We start from the raw sequence: 20,521 nt of genomic DNA on the forward strand, positions 1-20,521 counted from the left end.
AGTCGGAGGTGCCGGCTGCTTTGGTGAGCTGAGTCAGAAGACAGGCAGTTCCTTTGCTGCTTTTTAATCTTTAAATTTTCTTACAAAAATTTCAATGTTTGCTGATACAGTCTTATTTTGGTTTCATTTTGAATGCTTTGTGTCAGTTTTCTTCATTAAGTCCCAAAGAGCAGGCACTGAAGAGCAGTTCCCCGCTGCTGCTGGCACTCAGGCCCCGAGGTTACTTGAGGTTCTAGGCAGATGCAGATGCAACAGCCAGAGTGGCCCCAGCCACAGGCAGCTCAGGAGGAGTACACAGCAGAGGGAAGATGTCCTAGGAATCCAAGGACAGGGGCTGGGGGCAAGCACAGCTTGTCCCCCAAGTTGTCTGCCTCCTAAACGTCCCTGCCTGGACTCTCCTGGAGCAGCCCTCACTGCGGTCAGCCTGCATGCATGGTAGTACTCCAGCCACCCTTAGCCACGTTCTTTTCCAAATCCCCCTCCCCCCAACTGTCCCATTGCCTGCTCCAAGACCTCCACTCCAGGCTCTATTTGCTCTTCTGTGGCACTGTGTGTGGGGACTCCCACCCCTCTCTTTTCCCACTACACAGCACCATGTCAGTAAACAGCTAACTCAGGCCTGGAGAGTTAGATCAGGAGAGTGGAGGAGAGGGGAGGGTAAGACAGAAGGGATATTCAGAAAGTCAGGCCCTGGCTTGGGACAGGAGGCTTGGCCAACCCGCCACACAGGGGTGGGACTCCCGGCTCCAGGATTGGCTCTGCTCAAGATGGCCCTTCCAACTATTGCGATGTGATCCCTAAGAACAAACAGCTGGGCCAGGGCCCTGCAAAAGAAGACAAAGACAGATGCTGTAGCTGGGAGCCCAGAGAGTCAACAAAGCCAGCAAAACGTAGCAGGGTGACTTGGGAGCCTCCACACAGGGCAGCTGCCTGCAGAGACCACACAGAAGCAGTGGCTGTGGATTGAAGGGTGGGCCATGCCAAGAGCCTTGACAATAGGGCCAGGCCTGTTTAACTGGTCTTCAAAGGGTCCTGTGATAGGAGTATTTGAGGAAATAGAGGGCATGTCTCCCCAGGACCCTGATCTCTGGGGGCAGGAAGGGCAGGAACAGGCCTGTGAGCTCTGGGAGAGTCTTCCTGGGTCCTACCAGGGCTCACACAGGAAGCTCAGACAAACAGCAAGCAGAAATAGACAAGAAGCCCCAATCCACAGATGGGAAAACCAACCAAATGAAGGAACATACCAGGCATGCAAGCTAGACCCAGGAGTCAACAGGCTGAGGCTTAGCATCCCCCACGGCGTCCACCAGCCTGACCGAAGGCCTGCTGGGCCCAGGCGGAGGGGCCTTCCTGCCAGGGTCGGGCTGCAGCGCATGGCAAGTAGGCAGACAGGAGTTAGAAGCAGGAAAAAAAGCAGGTTAACTGCAACTAAGGGCAGATTAGGCTGGTCGATGTGGACAAGGAAGGGGTACGATCTAAGGTGGGCCTGCCAGGCAGTACAGGGGAGTGACACTCTGGAACTAGTGTGGCTCGCACTCCGTATGGGTGGCACATGGATATACCAGAGGCTGGTACATGATGCCAGGATACTGGCACAAAGTAGGTGGCAGATGCTTTCCCTTTCAGGGGACCATGGTGGATACCCTGCCCCCACACACATAAGAGAAAGGTACAGATCCACTTGCTCAGACTCTGGTTCTATGCAGCCAGTGCCCTGTCCATTCCTTTGCGCAGGTGTCTGCACTGAACCCTCAGTACCACAGTCCACTGATGTGTGGGCTACTTTCTGGGTCTAGCAAGTGAGTGCCACTCCAGCCACGTTCCAGAGCCCTGATCAAACTTAGCACTACATGGCTGTTCTCTTGCCAAGCCCTAAACATAAAGCCTCCCTGGGTACTTGCTCACTGTCACTCACTTTCAACAGTTCCTTCTCTGAGGTCTCCCCTGTGGAGTCACTGCCTAGTGTCCTCCGTTCCCTCCGGTCAACTGTGGCATACCCATCTGTAGAGTGGAACAGAGCAGGGAATGACGGAGCCCTCCTGGGGAAGGCACCACAGGGACAGATGATCTTTCAGTCCAGATCAGAAAGTCCTGGGACAGGGGACTTTGGATCTCAGTGCCAGATCCAACCTGCCCTGAGGCCTCCACACCACCTCTCCACATAGAAAATGACATTTTACCATTTTATCTTCCCAGTCTTCTTCCCTGCACACATGCACTTACCTGGACCAAGTGTATCCATGAGGATCACATCTCGGGGGGCTGACTTCTCCCCATCTGCAAGGCATGAGCAGTGTCTATCTGTGAGCAGTGGGCAGGCACAGGGAGGGCAGTGCAGACAAGCTTGCCACAGGACAGTCCTCAGTGACTCTAACGCTTAGCACTCCTTTCCAGTCTCTGCCTGCTGCCACCACCCTGGCTTCCTGGGCAGCCACAGAAGACGAGTTCCCAGGAGGCTGACTGCATGAAAAGCCTCAAGCACTGAGCCGTCTTAACAGGACAGCCCTGTCTCCCCAACCCCACCAGCCTTGTGCATTCGCAGAGGGGAGCTACTCCCAAGCTTTAGGGCTAAGCTCCATGTCCCCGTCCCCAGCTTGTGCTCACCAGGGTTCTTGTCCACCAGTGGCAGTGTGCTGTCATCAAAGCCCCCAGGACTTGGTGTTCCTTTGTGTCCTCTGGCAGTGCTAGCAGACTAAGGAGGCACAAAATACAAATAAGAGGTAAGGCCCTTGACACTCCTGCTTGGAGCAGACCTGGCAAAGTGAGAGAGAAGGCGGGGCAGGTGCACCTGGAAGCGTGTCTTGTTCCAGCCATCCCTCTGTAGGGCTCCTCGCAGCTCCTTGTAGCTCCACACAGTCTGTAGCACGTGCGATGCAGCCTTGGCCTCCCGCACTGACTGGCTGCAGCAAGCAGCAGCCAGGGTTGGGGTCAGTGGTCTACCTCTTACAGTCTCCCTTCACCCCTCCCAAGCCCACCCTGCCCTCAGCAGGCCCTGCTTTCACCCACCTGGAGGCCACAAGTGCCACCAGTGCAGGCACACCACGGGCCTGCAGGAGGGAGCGAGCATTGTCCAGGCTATCGGACACAATCTCATGGATGGTGTTGAGCACAGCTACCACCGTATCCTCCTCCAGGTGGGCACTAGGGTGAATAGGTGCCTGTGCATTGCGAACATTCCGCACCAGCTCTGTCATGGCGTAGCTCCCTAAAGGTGGGGTCAGATGTTAGGACTCATCTCTGCCCTATCCCTGGGGGAAGGAGCAGTGTTCAGACAGAGACTATTACCCTGCCACAACCCTAGAGCTTTTAAAAGGTTGAGCCTCAAGAACTGGGAGAGGAAGACCTAAGCTCCCACAGTCCAACATAAGACCAGCCCAACCTCATGGGCCCATCCTCCAACAACCTGTCCCCAACACCTGTCCTGCTTCACAAGCTCTGGGTCAGACCCGTCAGCATCCTCACCGATGAGGTCTTTGTTACGCTGGTCGAGTGAAAGGTTGCGCAGTGCAATGGCGACAGCACGCACCACCTTGTCGGTCTCAGACTGTAGCAATTCCACCAGCACCGGCAGCCCACGTTCCTTGCGTACTGTGGCACGGATGTATGTGGCCCACTGTGAGGGTGGCACACGAGGTGAATACTCAGGGGAGTTACCTTGCACAATACCACACCAAGCACGCTGGCCAGGGCACAGTGCTCAGTGCCACCTGACCCTGAGGATGTGCTGTCCCCTCTCCTCCTACAGGCCCAGATGGAGGTAAGGGCTCAAGGCAGAACCAGTGGGGTGTCTGGAATCCCCCTGTCCAGGTCTTGCCCTCCCTGCCGACCTCACTCCTCACCGTCCAGTTGCCAGCACTTAGGTTTTGCAGGGCACCAGCTGCAGCTTCTAGGGTGTTGAAGTTCCGGCTCTCCGTAAGGAGTGAGAGGTAGAGACGTACCACCTCGGGCTGGTATAGCAGCTCAAAGCCTAGACACAAGGCAATGGCAGCCCGTCAAGGTGTAACTCCCCACTCCTGCAGCCCCTTCTTATTCATTGTTCCGAAGCTAGGGTGGGCTGCAGGGGCGGATACTGAACAGTCAAGTCAGATTTAGTATCAATTAGTGTCCCAGTCAGCCAGGAGGCAGAGCAGGTAGACGAGGCCATTCCTTCCTTAACCCTGCTTGCAAAGAAATAGTGGAGCCTGCACATCCAGGAGGTATGGTAGAGGGAGATGGGCACTGAGCTACTTCTTTAGCAATAGAACTCACCTTCCCTGGGTATGACCAGGCCAGCACCCCTAAACACAAGGCTCTCTGACAATAGGGGCCTCTTTCACCAGTAAGTAACAGACTGTATAGCTGGGACCCCTGCATCCCAGGCAACCATTCCAGGCTCCCCAGAAACTGAGTCCCAGCCTGGCAGCAAGGTGTCCAGCAGAAGGCCTCAAGGATACGAGCTAAGGTGCCTTCAAGCCTGCCTGTGTGAGACCAGAGCATCTCCCTAGCCCAGGATATAACTCCCACACCCCACATCTCACCTTTCCCCTTCCCCTTGTGCCCATTCTCCCTCCACTCCAGCCTGCTGGGTCTCCTGCTCCCCAAGTTCTCCAGACACATTATCCTCTCAGGGCATCTACACAGGCTGGCTACTGGGCCTGAGCTCTTCCATCTCTCAGTTTGGGGCATCTGGGTTCTTCTGATATCCTGGGCCCCACCAAGGTAATCTTTTCTCTCACTAACTGTCAGTTCCCAGTGCAAAGCACAATGTCAGTGCACACTGAAGTGCAGCAGACATAACAAACAGCAGGGGTGATCCACCCCGGACTGCAGAAGCCCATCCTCAGACCCTGGCCCCTGGGTCATACCCTCTACAAGTAACATGGCTGAGTCACCGTCAGTGTCCCTCCAGTCCACCTCACTTGCTGAGACTGAAAGTTTACCTGAAACACTGTGCACACTGACTGAACCCTCGGGCGGTGTCAAGCCCCAACCATTCTTTAGAAAACTGAATTCTGATGGATGAGGTTGTTTGCGTATCTGACCCTCCAGCCCAGTCTTCTAGGCCTGCTCAATGGCACAAAGCCTTGACCCCGCCTCCCTCCCCCCCCCCCCCCCCCCCCCCCCCCGGCCAGCACAGGCCCCAGGCTCCCTAGCTCTGCCGCTTTACCCATTCACCTTTGGCAGCCTCAGTACGTTTGGGCAGGTCCAGTGTGTCAAAGTTCCGGTCCATCTCTCCATCCTTCTTCCCTGGAAGAGAAGGGTGGTAGGCACTGAGGGATACGTCCATGGGGGACAAGTATATAGGGACTGGGTACTAAGAATACCCTGGCAGAGATGTTCTGTCCTCAGAGTAAGGAAGCAGGCTGGCCCAGGACATGGGTGGCAGTGGAGCCTAGCACCAGCCTAACCTAGACCTCGCCTCTCATCAGGGTCAGTGACACAGCACGCTAAGCTACAGTGCAGCAGGACTGGGCCAAAAAGTTCCATCCAAGAGGAAAACTGCCCCCAGCTGGGGGCCAGATATGGGCCAACCTTTACTGTACTGAAGGATAACCGTATCTGGGCTGAGTCCCTATAGAAGCCAATTTGAACTCTCAGCCCCTTCAGCTGAAGGAGCTCTAGCAGGCAGCAATCCACTACAGATGACCTGGTGCCCCTGCCCTGCTTCTGTGCCACCTATCACCCACTTCATCAGAGGGGCAGATGGTCCCCTGTGCTGGCCACTCCCTGGACCCTGCCCACTGTTTGCTTGGTCCCAGTGCTGCCTTAGTAGTTTGTTCTGACTTTGTAAGCAGCAGCCCCTGGGCCTCCCACCAGTCCAGAGCCAGCATTCCAGCCTCTGTCATGTCTATGCTGTTGTCATGGAGATGGCTGCCCTTCCAGGGGACTGGGGGTGGGGCAGGGCCTGGAGGCTGGAAGGCATCCCAGCTGCCCTATAGTTGTCATGGAGATCACTGTCTGAGCTTAGGGAACATGAATGTCACTCTGTTGCCCACTGCCCTTGCCAGACCTGGACAGCAGAACAAGCAGGGACTCACCTTGGAACCACTCCTCTGGGCGGCCGGAGGAAGCACAGGAAAGAGGAGATGAGCCTCAGCAGAGTACCCTCCCATGACTCATACTCCCACCCATGCCAGGCCAAGCAAGCAGGCTGTGCAACCTCATTCCAGGAATTCTGGGGGCTCAGTATCCATAAGGCACAGGGAAGACCTAGGGTCAGGGGCAGGTGAAGGAAATGTGCCTGTCCCATTGCCACTGCTGGAGGATGCAGGTACCTGACACCTGTACCTTGCAGGTGCTGAGGGTGCCTGGCCAAGTGGAGGAAAGGACTACAGGCAGTTCTGTGAACAGCCATGTCGTGTCCTTTGTGGCCCTCAGAATCCTTCCCAAGAGTAGAAAGACAAAGGTGGATACTACACCATGGCCCACAGAAAAGGATTAAAGTTGGGCCTTGGGTCTGCACCTTTCCCAACTTGCTGCATGCCCATGGGGGCTGATTGGATGTCTTCTAGCCTCCAGGAACACCTGCCGTGGGCATGGAAAGCCCTGAGCCCTGGGACCAGTGGGAAAGAGATGTATCCCAGGCTCACCCACCCACCTTTGGCCTTTTTGCCACCAAAGCAGCTGGCGTCATCCTTCCTCCGACGCTGAGAGGCTGTAGCACTGCCCTGGATGCCAGGCTCGGCCTCCTGGTACCTGTCAGCTCCTGGAACCTCCTTGTGCACGTGGTAGGACAGGTTCCGCATGATGCACACGCAGTTCTCTACTGACTGTGGGAAGAAGTGGCCTGGTTGGGACACTGGACAAGGCGCTGTCAGCCTAAGCTGGGAGAACTGCCCGAGGGACCATGTCCCCTGCTCTGGGTAATTACTATCTGCTCCCGTTGGTGCCATTCTAGGGAGCTCCCACGCCCTTGGGTCCTGTTCCTGTGGCCCTTGGGCTCTGAGAACCTGAAAGGAAGGCTGTTTCCATCTGTCCCACCCACCTTATTGTCTGTGTCCTTCCTGCCCACAGCGGACTGCAGGGCATGCAGGAGTGCGTCCACCAGCCCTTCGCACTCGCGGAGTCGCCGGCGGGCCTCTGCACCATCCGAGCTCACATTCCTGGGTGGAAGAGAGCAGGACCACCAATGACCCCTATTCTTGCCCCCCCGGAACTCCCCAGCCCATTAGGCCTCCGTGGCTTTCATCTGCACAATGGGTCCTCTGGATCACAGTGAAAGAGAACAGGGTGGCCTGATTGCCCCGGGCAGTGGGGCCTTGTATCTGTCGGGGATAAAGTTGATTCCCTGGCTCCCAGTTGGCCTGGAATAGGATCGAGATGAGCCAGAATCCATGATATTCAGGCAAATCTGCCCCATTGCCTCAATACCAGGACCCTCCAGGGTCACGGTGGTATCAAACTGACAGACAAGCAGGACTTCAGAGACTTAGGAAGTGGGTGTGAGGACAAGGCCACTGGAAAACCCAGGGACTCAGGATGTGGTTCAAAGCTCCTAAGATTGGACAAGCTGAGCTGTGAGCATGGCAGCTCCTGACACCCTGCAGATCTGACCTATGCCCCACCCCTGCCCACACCTCAGGCAGCCTGATGTGTTCTTGAAGACTGTTGTCCACTCGGCATCCCGGGGCTTCGAGTCTTCATTAGGCTCTCGCTCCCAGCCTGAGTGGGGCACGATGACCTCATGGGTCAGCGTCTGTAAGCCGTGGTCAATGATGACCATCTTCAGGGGCTCATAGGATGACAGGTTCCAGAGTGTGCCTGTAATGTGCCACTAGTCAATACTGTTGACCATGGCCCTCCTGCCTTGGCCTCCCCAGGGATGACACTTGTGATCTTTCCCTCTTTGTCCTCCAGCGGATACATGACGCTAGCATAGCTGCCATTGGGTTTTCGTTTTTTAGGTTGTGCCAGGGATGGCACCTAGGGCCTGTGCATGTCAGGCAAGCACTGCCACTGAGTGACACCCAGCTCAAGTAAGAGTTAGAAGCAGTAAAAGTTGTAAGAGGTTCAAGGGCCCCACAGAGCCTGGGCAAGTTGTACTGGCAGCACCTAATGGTAGCTTTCAGCTAACAGGGAAGGGACAAATTATAAGAGAGGCATAGGCAGTGACAGTTTATCCCATCCAGTTCCTGCCACATGAGCGGGTGGACTGGCAAATGCTCCTGACACCAAAGGGTTGTAATTTGGCCCTGTAACCCCACACACACACAGCTCTTCATGGCACAAGCTCTACTCTTGTACTTACACAGGTAAGGAAGCAGGGAGGTAGGGTCTGGTCCCAGCAACCCCGTGGCTGAGAGAGTTGGGGACCCGTCCCAGCACCTAGGTCTGCTATACTCCTGTTTCCCCACTTACGGGCTAAGCCATGCTCTTGTCGGCCATGGCCAAGGCCCACTCACCAGTGACCAGCTCACGGACCTCATTGTCACGGGCAGCCCGCAACAGGCGCACCAGGGCTGGCACACCCCCGCAGTCCCGGATGGCAGCCTTGTTGTCAGCATCACGACCATAGGAGAGGTTGCGCAGCGCCCCACAGGCCCGGCGCCGCACCTCAGCCCGAGGGTGATCTAATAATGCCACCAGCAGAGGCAGCCCACGCAGCTGCCGCACTCGCCGCTTGACGCCCTCGTTCTCAAAACAGAGGTGCTGCAGATAGGCTGCGGCGTTGGCTTTCACAGGGTCCATAGGGTGCCGCAGCATGGCCAGCACCTCTGGCAGCTCGGGGTCCCGCCAGCGTGGCTCCTTGCGGGCACTATCCACTGAAGGCGAGCGCCGCACCACTCGGTCCAAGCTGCCCAGGCTGCCCCTCTCAGGCTGGGCCAGAGGGGCCGTTGCTGCTGGGAATGGAGGCCGCTCGTCTATCAGCTCACCAGCATCGTCTGCTGTGTCCTCAAAGGCCCTGTGTGGGTGAGCAGGTCCTGTCAACACCTTCACAGTAGTCAGTAGCCCTACCCCCCTACCCTGTTTAGGGGTCCGGGAATTCTCTGCTAAGAGGAACTGACAGCATTTTGTATCTCAGCCCCAAACACAGTGTGGACACCAAAAGTTCTACCCCAGCCCAGTCAGTGCAAGGTCAGGGTTACAGACAAATGCAGCCATTAATGGGCTTACATCCCTCGGGAATGTCCACTCATTAACAGTGTTACTTAACCATGGCTTAATGTGGCTTGATGTGGCATCTGTCAGTGACAGGCCAGGAACCTCACCTCCTTTCTGTAACATCAGCTCACTATACCAGCATGTAAAGGGTAGAATATCCTCCCTGAGAATGGCCACTCCAGTCAGACCATCTGATGAGGCATGTCTTTGGCTCTATGAACTCTCAAACTCGCTTCTCAAGGAAGGGTCTGAGGCTAGGAAGGTCAAATAATTTGCCCAGAGTCACAAAGGAAACTCCAGACACAGGTTGTGGTCATGTTTCCATGTTACAGATATAAATAGGAAGGGCATAAAGAGCGGGATCAAGGGCCATGACAAGAAGGACCAAGCCTCTGGGTCTCAGCTAGGGTGCATGGTGGAGACTTCGGCATAGAAACATCGGAGGCCTTAAGCAGAGTCAGACCATAAGCATCTGAAGCCTGGGTCTTCATGGCCAGCTGGCTATTAGGACAGCGACACCAGCTTACTGTTTACCATCCCAGGCCTGTTCCTGAGAAGAGATGAAGCCAGTTCTAACTGAGATGTAGCCTGCTGACCTGTGGGATACTCTGTAGCTGGAAAGTGGAAGACAGAATCCCCAGAAGAGGCAGTCACAAGCAACAGGTGCTCACCTGGCACGAACGCCCCGCCCATACTCAGGTCTCCTCCGTGCTGCTGTGCCATAGTCAGGCTCCAGGTCAGGGCCACCTTCATCATCGGCAGCCAGGCTCCGCGTATCATCCTCAAGTCCATATGGCTCAGCTTGGAAGTGCTCGGGCAGGGAGCGGCCACTTGGTGGTCCAGGCTCAGAGCCCATGGGGAAGGCTTCACGGCGGCCAGGCAGTGTAAAGCAACCATCACCAGGCCCCGGGCCCAAGAGACCAGTACGCGGGGGCCGTACCCCAAGCCCTCGGGACAGGCTGCCATAGCCTGGGATATCACGGGGCTCGGGGCCATCAGAAAAGCCACCTCCACTGCTGAGGTAGGCTCGGGAGAGTGTGGCTGCTGGACCACCACCACGCAGAAGGAAATGACGGTCCAGGGGCCCATCAGTAAAAGAGCCAAGTGAGGGGCCACCGTCCAGCAAGGGGAGTCCATCTGGGCCCAAAGGTACCTGGCGTACTGTCCTTGTAGTCACAGTCTTGACCGTCTTGGTGACCTGATGGATAAGAAAGTAGCATATGGGCTTGGTGGACAGTGCCAGGGTTCTTCATCCAAACAGCAAGTGGTCCTTAAGGGGCCAGCTCACATGCCTGTTCCACAGAGGGATGGCTGTGGTTGTCCAAGCTTCCCTCTTCTTGCCTGGGCCCAGCCATACCTTAGTCTCAGTGCGCCGGGTTGTACCATCTTCTGATGTGACGATGGACACGTGGGAGGTGGGCGTGCCAGGGTCTTCCTCTACTGTCACTGTCTCCTCCAGCACCTCAGGTGCCTCTGGCATCGTGGCCAGCGATGCCTGGCTACCCGGGCTCTGCTCCTAGGAGAATGGTATCAGAAGTCAAAGCTCCATGCCCCACAGACTCTGCCTTGGATTTCTGCTGAGCATGCACCAGGGGTCATTAGTTCTTCAACCTTGGGAGGAAGTGCAAGGGGAGTCCATCTGAACCCAAAGACACCTGGCATACTGTCCTTGTGGTCACAATCTTGACTTTCTTGGTGACCTGATGGACAAGAAAGCAGTGTATGGACCCGGTGGCTCTAGAGCCTTTGTCAGGGCTCTAGTGCCCTGACAAAGCCAGGGTGGCTCAATTCTCGTAGGTGCAAGGTGGCCTCCCCTGAGCTGCATGGCTCTACCTCAGGCTTCTCTAGGCCTAAAGAGGAACGAAGAAGGTCCTGCAAGATATTCTGACATCACCGTCCTCCTCAGGCCAATTTTCCTCCCCATCCTACTCCATAAACTCTGATGGCCAAGGCTTAGAGTCACAGATTCAGCACAGCTCACACAACCATGTGCCAAGATCAGCCAAGAATATTCACAGTTCCGAGATACCCACCTTCTAGAGTACACCAGGTGCCCACAGTGCTACAATACCCTTGCTCCTTCAGCCCACATGCTCTTGGGACATGGAGACCAGGTATTGTATCATACATTAGACATATGGATTCCTGCCTGCAGCCACCTTGCCACCGCCCTGCACAGAGGAATGATGTGGGAATTCTGGGGAAGATAGTTAAGGACTGGGGCTCACTTGTATTAGTCAGATTAGCCAGTGTGGTAACCAACTCCAAAAAAGACTGGTCAGTTCCTGCTGGGCAGAGTGGCAAGTGGATCTGAGAGTCACGGTCTGCCTTGGGCCCAGGGCCTCACCCTGTCCACATCTTGGGGTTGGCATCTGGCCTGGACAGGGGTTGGAACTCAAGCTACTGTGGGCGGGTCAGAGGGGACACATTCCTTTATAGCCATGGCTAGGTCAGGAGAAGACTGTGCCTCGCCCACCCAAGGCCCAGGGAGGGTTAGTAGTTCAGACTGCATCTCCCCCACCTCCGGAGCCACAGTGCCCTTCCCTGGCCTGGGAGCTGTGCTAAGCAGGGGCCAGGCTGTGCCCCCATAACAGGTCTTCCTGCAGAGATCACGAGGACAGGAAACCTTCTCAGGCCAGCTCCTGGCCTGACACAGACAAGTGTAAGAGCACAAGTGTATCACTAGCATGACAGGACATCTCCTGGGCTCTGGCAACACAGGACACTGGAGGCACAGAGCACAGCTCTCCCTCCCTCAGGAGCAGGACCTTGGAGATTTAAGAGGAGAGGTTTGCACTTCAGAGGTATTAGCAGAGGGATCTTAGAAATCCATTTAACAAGAATCCTTTGAGCTTTGCCTCACCTCTTTGGGACGGTGCCTTACCAGTTACTTTCCTAGCCTAGGGATGAGATGGAATGTCTGCTGGGACCTGGCCAGGAAGAGGAGACCCTGTTCCCTGGGAAAGAGAAATAGATGAGGCCCAATGTGGGGACAACTGGAAAGATGCCAGGATGGGTGACCTGGGCACTTCTCCAAGGACACTGGGTAGTAGGGACGGCTCTGTGCTGAGGCCTGGGCTGTCCCATCTCTGTTTGGTGACTGAGTTTCAAGCCCTAGCTCTCACTACTGGATCCTGGGGAGCTAGTCAAGAGGGTTATTTCTTTCTTTCTTTCTTCCTTTCTTTCTTTCTTCTTGCTTTTTTTGGGTTTTGCTTTTTTTTTTTTTTTTTTTTTTTTTTTTTTGAGGGGGGAACCTAGGGGCTACATTCCTAGATATGAAGGGGGGGAGGAGCAAGGCTGAGGGGACAAGTTGCTTGGGACATTCTGCCAGGGGACAGGGCCCCTTTGTATATTTGCATGCATCTACATATATTAAACATTCAAAGAAAAACCCTACCCTACTCCTTATCTAGATGGTAAAGCAAGGAAGGAGAGACAGCACTGTGAATAACAGACCCTGGGGATATGACACACAGCAACTGGAGTGCTCTGGAGAACCAGGGATCCCAAGCTTCCAAGAGTCTCTGCTAGCAAATGACCTCAGGAAGCTAAAAGCAGTTAATGACCTCACCCAGGCAGGCAGGAGTGTTAAGTCAGCCATGTTCCTGAGAAAGTCAGGCCAGCTACACATGCCTGGGCACACATACAGGCAGGGATCTGGACTCACAACAAACATATGTCTCTTAATCCCTCAAACAGGAGCATAAACACATGCAAGAGCTTCCCAGTCAAGAACACAGGCACAAGTACACTGATATATGTGCATGCTCCCTGTTCTCAAAAGCACCCTCTCTTCCATCCACCTCTCTGCACCTTTATTGGTACTAGCTCTGACATGTGATTCCAACACACAGGGAAGGAACCACTGACACCCAGTTACCAATTGACTACTGGGTTTTCAGTGGTAGCACAGATGGAGAAACAGGCCTTTGGTAGTAAGATGCTCAAGGCCATCCCAGGACTCAGCTTCTGGGATCTCTTTGTGGTGGATCCGTGGAATGGTGTGCTAACAAGCAGCCAAATGGACATTGAGCAGTGAAGGCTGGTGGGGTGTCTCTTGTTTCATACCTACTGACCAGCCTGCATTTGTTCCCTGTAGCCTAACAGCTGACTCTGGGCTGTTCCTCTCAGTACCAGACACGGGCACCTTTCTGAATACTGCCACAGCCCTGCACAACACAGTGTGTGCCAATTATGTATTGCACTCCCTCCCTGGCTCCAGCCTCATCCCTTCTTTTGAAGACCCCATATCCATCCTCCAAACTTTGGAATTACTGGGCCTGGACAGGAGAGGGGTTGCTGCACAGGCCTGGAGTTTGCTAGATCTCTTCCTGCCCGTGGAGGACCTACCCAGCCACCATGCTCCCTAGAGGAGCCCCACAGCACAGCACTGAACACAAACCTATGGGAGTTCAGCTTCCTCATGCAGAGAAGGGAAGGGTATAGGAACCCATCCCACCTATATGCCCAATGCCAGAACCATGGAGAGAAAACCAAGATGTACTAGAATACAACAGCTCCTGGGCTTTAAGGATGAGCATCTACAGTCTACATTATGCAGAACAGACCATGGGCCTTTATGCACCACCCCCTCCCTGTGCAGTCCCTGCTGGCATACATCAACCACAGAGTGAGTGAAATGCGTGCCTGGAGCCTATACCTCCAGGGCCAGGTCCCCATCAGTGGATGGATGGATTGAGTTCTGAACTCCAGCATGGCCCTCCTAGGGAGAGTGTAGGACAAGTCAGGCTGGCATCTCCTACCAGACAGGCCCTTGGTCACCACAAAAACACCACCTCCTTTATGCCCACAGCCTCTGCACAACCCTTCCACAGTTCACAGGAGCAGTGAGTCTGGCAGGGTGTGGCCCTAGACAGCGGCTAAAAGGCCAAGGGACATGAGGTGGGCTGAACAAGCTGGGGAGAGGGCTAAGTGTCACCATTCCAGCTTTCCTTAAGCCCGGACCCCAGCCACACTAACCATAAAACCACGACTGCCTGGGCAGTCAGCGGTCAAAACCTATGGACCACATCAGGTGTGTGACAGAGTTCCCTTCTACCATCAAGAGTCTTTTAGGTCTTTTAGTCCCTGCTCCATGCAGCCTCAGTTTCCCTGCCTATTAATGAGCCCCACTCTCTCTGAACACAATACAGGTTCCACACCTGCACCTCACCAGTATTGGAAGGCATGTAGGCTAGTTGCCGGCAGACCCCTCCCGCCACCACACGTGGGCAGTACCAACCACTGCCCCTCCCTTTCCCTCCTCTCACGTGCAATGCCGCGGCAGAGAGGATTTCCATTAAACCTCCAGAAGCCGCCCCACTGTTCCCCAGAGTGTAAGGAAAGTACGAGGAAGAGGGGTGAAAGGAAGGCAAGAGAGACCCCAGGGAGCAAGAGGCCTAGGCCAGCTTCCTTGGGCTGGGGCGGGCCTCTGTGTTCGGGGAGGGGCCGCTGGGAAGGCCCTGTGTCCCGCCCCCTCGACCCCCGCCACCTGTCCCAAGGCCGGAAGGGTACACCCTTCGAGTCATGCTTGATCCAAGCGCAGGGTCTCCTGGCTTGCGCCCCCACGCGGGGCTCTAGCCCTTGTACAGCCGTGCATGGTCCTCGCACACGCCCCCTCCGCGCAGGGCAGCGGGCTCACTCCCGCCACCGCTCCTGGCCCCAGGGTCAGCAAAGCCGGCTCGAGAGCAGACAATAGCTGCTGAGGGCTTGCGGTTCGCCTAAACAAAAGCAGGTCTTCCCGGGTAGGCCGGGGCCTCGGGACACCGCTCCCGCCCCACCGCGGGGACCGAGTTCTTTCCAACCTGTCTGAGTTCGGCCGGCATTGGACCGAGGCTCGAGGCTGCAAGCCGACGGGGGCGGCAGCTGGACCGCGGTCCCCGGGCGCCTCGGACGCTCCAGCTCTTCTGACTCGCTCCCAACTCTCGTGAAGGCGGACCTGGCAGCGGCCACAACCAGCAGCCAATCGGGCGGGGCGCACCCAGGCGGGGCGGGCAAGGCTCCGCCCCCCATAGGCCGGGGCGGGACTCTGCAGCTAGGCCTGCCGGGTCTCCAGCTCCAGGTCTTGGCTCCCAGCATCACACCCTAGGTTTGGTGCCCCACCCCCATTCCCACACTAAGAGACTTTGGCAAAGTCTTTCTCCTGAAGTCTCAATCTACCCACAGTGAATGTGTGTGTATACGCCCGTTCTCCTCTACAGTTGTGTATACTGAGGTCCCACAGTGTAGATCAGGGGCAAGGTTACCATCCCGGCACAAGCTACTCATCCTGTGAGTTACTTTCCTTGAAACATAGTTTTGGTATGGCCAAGCCGCAAATTCTCAGGTCCTCACTCCACATGGGTCTCCATGCCAAGGTCACTGCAGAGCTTAATGGGGATTTAGTGCATGACCCCACAGGGTACCCAGTTTGTATCTTGAGCTCCCCATCAAAATACAGTATCTTCTCACCCTCTGAAGGCTATTACAATATAACACAGTGGGACAAAAGGCCAAGCCTGGAATTGCCCTGGGCTAGAAAGTCTCTGGACTGGGGCTCTTGTCAGAAGTCCTGGAAACAGAGCTGGCTTCATATCCTGTCCTCTATGCCCTGAGTCTATTGGGAGATGACAGATGATGGGCTGTAGGAATCAGAGCCACCAAGATGTACCCTACTCTACCCTAAGCCTTCCAGCAGCCACAACTGGGGAGTTTGACTTCTAGAGGAAAACAAGTACCAGGAGGGGCGGAGCAAAGACCGAGGCCATCCCTGTGCCTGCTATGCTACAGAGCATGCCAATGACACACAGAAGGACATCGGTTTTGAGAGAGTAGAGCTGGGGGCAGCACAGGGAAGCTGGGAGGGTACTGCAAGGGAAGGGGCCCAGGTTGGATTCCCTGCCTCCTATTCGCTCCTCCCCAGCCCAATCGGAAAACTGAAACTTGCCCTGAGGCCCCCACCTCGCCTCTAGGACATGCTGTACTGTAACATGCTCAAACATGCTCATGCATGCTAGGTGCTTGCTGGCCTCAGTTTCCTCACTCAGAACAGGAGGACTTCTGATCTCCTTCATTCTCCATCCATAGTCACCCAGACCAGTGAACAGAACACACTGAGGGAATGCAACCCAGATCTTATGTGGAAGCTGTTTCTGTCTTCTGTAGTTTATTTTCTAGCTGTTAATGCCCAAGCCACAAACCCATTTTGACTAAGCCCAAGGCAAGTACAGTAGCCCAGCTGCCAGGCCACAGTGGTGTGCTGCCCCACTCCACCCCAGCACCCAGGGTGAGGGTCAGCTCTGCTCCAGCTGATGAAAGTTAGGCAGCAAGGACCATGGAACAGCCCAAGGAGCAAGGCTGTGGTCTTTGGCCATAGCTTCCAGGTGGCAGGCCCCAGCTTTGCCACCACTCCAAGTTCTCAACCACCTATGCTGACCTGTGCCTCAGAGTAGGTACTGGGTCACCTCTCACTGAGATTAAGATACAAAGACTCAACATTAAGGCAATGGCCTTGGCCAGTCCGAGTCTCTTCATGTCCCTATTAGCCTGTCAGATCTGACTAGAGCCAAGAAAGCCAAGAGTGGGATGGTAAGGAGAGGATACAGCCTGAGGTTGGCAGCTCAGACTATGGGAACAGCTTCCTGCGGGGGCACTGACCCTGAGGGTGTCCTGGTCTACCCTCCCAGACTGCTTGTCACCGAGATGGAGAACAGAGTCTGTTCTGTCCTGGGAGGACTGAGTTTCTTGGTGCCTGAGGAACAGCCTCAGGGTCAGTGGCTGCCACTAACCTCACATGGCCCAGCTGAGCTGTTCTACTTCCTTTAGAAGGTTAGGGGTACAAAATTCACTATTTGGTTGAACAGGGTTTTATATGGTAGGGTCTCCTGTAAACTAGGCATGCATCCTGTCAGAGCTACACCCTCCAAGCCTCAGCATCTGGAAGACCTAGGCTCTGGAACTGGACTCAGCAAGCTCATCATGGGTGTGGTCCACTCTTCTAGGCCCTCTCCCCTCAGTCCTAATTCACTGTTCTGCCTTACAGAAACCACTTAATACCATGTAGTTGAAAAAAGGTTCTTCAGGGCTGGAGAGATGGCTTAGCGGTTAAGAGCATTGCCTGCTCTTCCAAAGGTCCTGAGTTCAATTCCCAGCAACCACATGGTGGCTCACAACCATCTGTAATGGGGTCTGGTGTCCTCTTCTGGCCTGCAGGCATACACACAGACAGAATATTGTATACATATTAAATAAATATTTTAAAAAAAAAGGTTCTTCAGCCATATGTAGTGGGGCATACCTTTAATCCCAGAAGTCCCATGGCAGAGCCAGACAAATCTCTTGTGAGTTTGAAGTCAGTCAGGGCTACATAGTAAGACCTTGTCTCAAAAAGAAAACACAGGGGTGGGGGATGGCTCCCAATGGGCTTGGGCTCTCTTGAAGATCTGGAGATCTGTGGTTCTGACTGCTCTACATTTTAGGTTGAGTAGTTGTGAATGGATGTAAGAACCATCAGATAAGGACAGACTCAAGGGCCAGTCCCAACATGTCCAGTCTAACACAAGCAGCTTGTCTATGAGTCTCATATACCCAGTGCCTCCTTCCCTCTCTGGCTAAACTGGGCCAGGGTACCTCTGGTCTCTAGCAAGTGCGTGCTAGGCATAGTTCCCTAGGATGAAGGTCCAGGAGGACCAGAGAAGGGCTGTGACAGCAGATGCAATGCATGGAAGGGCAGCTGCCAAGTTTAAGAGCACAGTAGTTGAACACGGGAAACTGAGGCTCCATAGTCATTAACTAAGGAGCTCAGAGGACAACAGCAGGCCAATTATCTGTTCTGGTGGTGGGAGTGGTCTCTTCTTCCTGCTGGTAGCCGGATGAGCCTCAGCCATAATGGAAACCTTGATAATCATAGCAGACTCCAAACCTCTGCACTTCCTCATTCTGGGACCTCCCAGCATCATGAGGGTATAGGGAAGAGCCAAGAAACTGTGACACCTGGCTATACACCCCCACTTTAGCATTCTCGGGTCCTGGCTATGAAACAGAACTCCCCACCTGGGGCCTGAACGCTGTGTAAGGGCAATGGCCGGCAGAGAAACTTATGTTTTTAGGTCACTGTGCTGTAGGCAGATGGTAGGACCCTGCGGGGTTACACAGAACTCTTAAAGAACTGCCTGAACAGATGCAATCCAGCTACCTAGGCCCTGGGGGCTTACTCAATGGAGGGCAGTGATTCTGAGGGCCAGATATGTCCTGCTCTTTTCTTCATTCCATGCCTGGCATAGAAACATGGGGCTTCTACCCCCTTGGGATCTACTTTCCTTCCCCACCCAGGCCCCAGCAGAACTACAAGTCACTGCATGTTAGCTGTGATCCACCAAGACCTCAATTGTTTCCCCACATGGCTGTCTTCACCCTCCCCCAGACTATTACCTGTAGAACCAGCTGTTGCCAGGCCATTGGCAGGGGCTGCCCACTGCCCACCATACCACCACTGCTCATGCCAGGCTGCTGGGCACGCTCCAGCTGCAGGGCAACGTGGCGCCGTTCTTGCTCTAGTGCCCGTGTCAGCCGCTCGAAACGGGCCTCCTGTTCCTTCACCGAGGCCAGAATGCTGGCAGCCGAGTGCACATTGCAGTCCTCCATAGCCAGGGTGCCAGCCGCCTGCAGGCAAAGCAGAACAAGCTCAGGGTGGGGTGGGGCATCGACCTGGTGAGGCCATTCAGGGCCCCCTGCACCCTACTCACAGATCACAGGACTCTCTCCCAGACCAGAGCATCCAGCTCTCTGGAGGGAAGCTGCATTGATTAAATTATAAATTAAAAGCCATTAATCTAGGCTGGCCGGAAGCAGGCAACTCCCTCCCTGGGAGGCTGGGCCTCTGACCCAGGCTCTTCAGTTTCCTGCCAAGCCCAGCTGAGCCATGGCCCACGGGTGTCTCTGAGCCTGGTAGGAAGGATGAGGAGAGCTGGTGTGCTAAGTACTATCTTCGAGGCTTCTGGCTGCCTCCGATTCTGCCAGCTAGTCCAATCCAATCTCATGGCACCCTCAGTCCTGTCTTACAGGGACCCACAGAGGGTGAGGGTCAACAGCAGCCACACAGTCAGTATGGCCAGGTGGGAGCAGCCAACAGGCCGGTTGTGAGAGGTTACTTACTCCACTCCAAACACAGGACACCAAGGAAGGGGGGGTGAGGAGCACTACCTTGTAGCCCCTAGAAATACTGACTGTGAGCCAGGAGTCCAGCCTCCACTCACAGCCACTCCACCCAGGACAGGGTTGTCTCTGCTTCTCATGGCTGAATAAAACCTGGTTGAGGTTCTGGCAGACCTACATTAAGTTCAGACTCCCCTTGCTTAAAACTGGCCTGTGTGTGAGAGACCTGATACAAGCATCTGAGGCCCAGCCCTCAGAGAGGCTCAGGCCTGCTCTCACACTAGCCCAGTGCTATTTCCTGGGGCTCCAGGGGGTTGGAGGGAGAGGGGGCTTGATGTTTGCGGTGATAAGCCAGCATTTTCCCTTGTCACTCTCTGGCTGACCAATGTGTTTGTTTTTCAACAAAAAGTAGGCCAAGTAATCAAAGCCCAGATTCTGGCTCTTGGCTGCTGGAGGGATACACAACCATACGCCACCCTCAGTGTGTAGCCTGAAGCCCAGTGCTGCTCCACACGGACCACTGAAGAAGGCTGCTGGACCACTCACCCTTGAACCAATAGTGTCTGAGCTTAGAGAAGGAAGGCCCCGGCATGGAAAAGCCGTGAATGTACTGGGTGACACCCACAGAAGGCCAGTCCTGCAGCAGCCCACTGGTGACACATGTACCTCAGCGGTAAAAAAGCAAGACAGCTGGGGAGGGGGGAATGAGGCCCAGTGAAGGCAAGCTGTGAGTGCTGGCCCCCACAGCTGTTCATTTCCTCTGCACCTGTCACACAAATAAAACTGTGACTGTGACCCTGCAGAAACACTGGTGTGGGCAGAGGAACTGTCCTCGGTCAACCATAGCCTGTAAAATTAGCCAAATTTCTTCTGGGAGAGGTGGTGACCACTAGGGAAAGAAACAGAAAGGGAGGTGCAGATTGAGCTCTCTGGACACCATGGCATACAGAAACAAAAGGCATAGTCATAGCAGGGGCACTCAGCCTGCCATCACACAAAAGGTGCTGACAGGGGCGTGATGAGCAAGCCTTGAAGAGGGTCCCATCCTGGAAGGGAAGCTTCCCCTAGGAAGGGTTGGGATGGGTAATGGAGCCTGATCACTTCAACTATATATCTTGCCTGAAGCATCAGCCCACCTAAGCTGAACTTTAGAACCCCAAGGCAGAGGGGGCTGTTGATCTTGTGGACCAGAGTTTGCTCCCTTCCATCTTGTGTAGACAGCAGTTCCTGCCTTACCTGTGATTTCATCCCTGTGCCCTCCAACCCCCATCTGACATAACCAAGCCTGGGCTGTAGCCCAGAGACAGCT

At 55.0% G+C, this 20,521-nt stretch overlaps 1 protein-coding gene across 5 annotated transcripts in view; it reads right to left on the bottom strand.

Annotated features, from left to right (window-relative positions):
* Positions 1-48: 48 nt before the first annotated feature.
* The window catches only part of Arvcf (ARVCF delta catenin family member), a 50,819-nt gene continuing 30,346 nt past the window's right edge, over positions 49-20,521 (bottom strand). Inside the window, exons 3-19 of one of the 5 annotated variants that reach the window (XM_038344551.1) lie at positions 18,490-18,720; positions 10,439-10,597; positions 9,753-10,279; positions 8,382-8,881; positions 7,557-7,740; positions 6,965-7,082; positions 6,578-6,749; positions 5,155-5,226; positions 3,840-3,967; positions 3,463-3,613; positions 3,007-3,205; positions 2,789-2,900; positions 2,605-2,692; positions 2,224-2,277; positions 1,916-2,001; positions 1,245-1,364; positions 49-824 (exon numbers count right to left, since the gene is read on the bottom strand). In XM_038344551.1, the coding sequence (XP_038200479.1) occupies positions 1,257-1,364; positions 1,916-2,001; positions 2,224-2,277; positions 2,605-2,692; positions 2,789-2,900; positions 3,007-3,205; positions 3,463-3,613; positions 3,840-3,967; positions 5,155-5,226; positions 6,578-6,749; positions 6,965-7,082; positions 7,557-7,740; positions 8,382-8,881; positions 9,753-10,279; positions 10,439-10,597; positions 18,490-18,702 (2,871 nt within the window). In that variant the 5' untranslated portion in view covers positions 18,703-18,720 and the 3' untranslated portion in view covers positions 49-824; positions 1,245-1,256. Of the gene's footprint in view, positions 825-1,244; positions 1,365-1,915; positions 2,002-2,223; positions 2,278-2,604; positions 2,693-2,788; positions 2,901-3,006; positions 3,206-3,462; positions 3,614-3,839; positions 3,968-5,154; positions 5,227-6,577; positions 6,750-6,964; positions 7,083-7,556; positions 7,741-8,381; positions 8,882-9,752; positions 10,280-10,438; positions 10,598-14,885; positions 15,014-18,489; positions 18,721-20,521 lie in introns of those variants that run through there. The other 4 variants (XM_038344555.1, XM_038344552.1, XM_038344553.1 and 1 more) reach the window with 4 other exon arrangements.

This window comes from Arvicola amphibius, chromosome 10, assembly GCF_903992535.2.
Source record: "Arvicola amphibius chromosome 10, mArvAmp1.2, whole genome shotgun sequence".
Lineage (NCBI taxonomy): Eukaryota > Metazoa > Chordata > Mammalia > Rodentia > Cricetidae > Arvicola > Arvicola amphibius.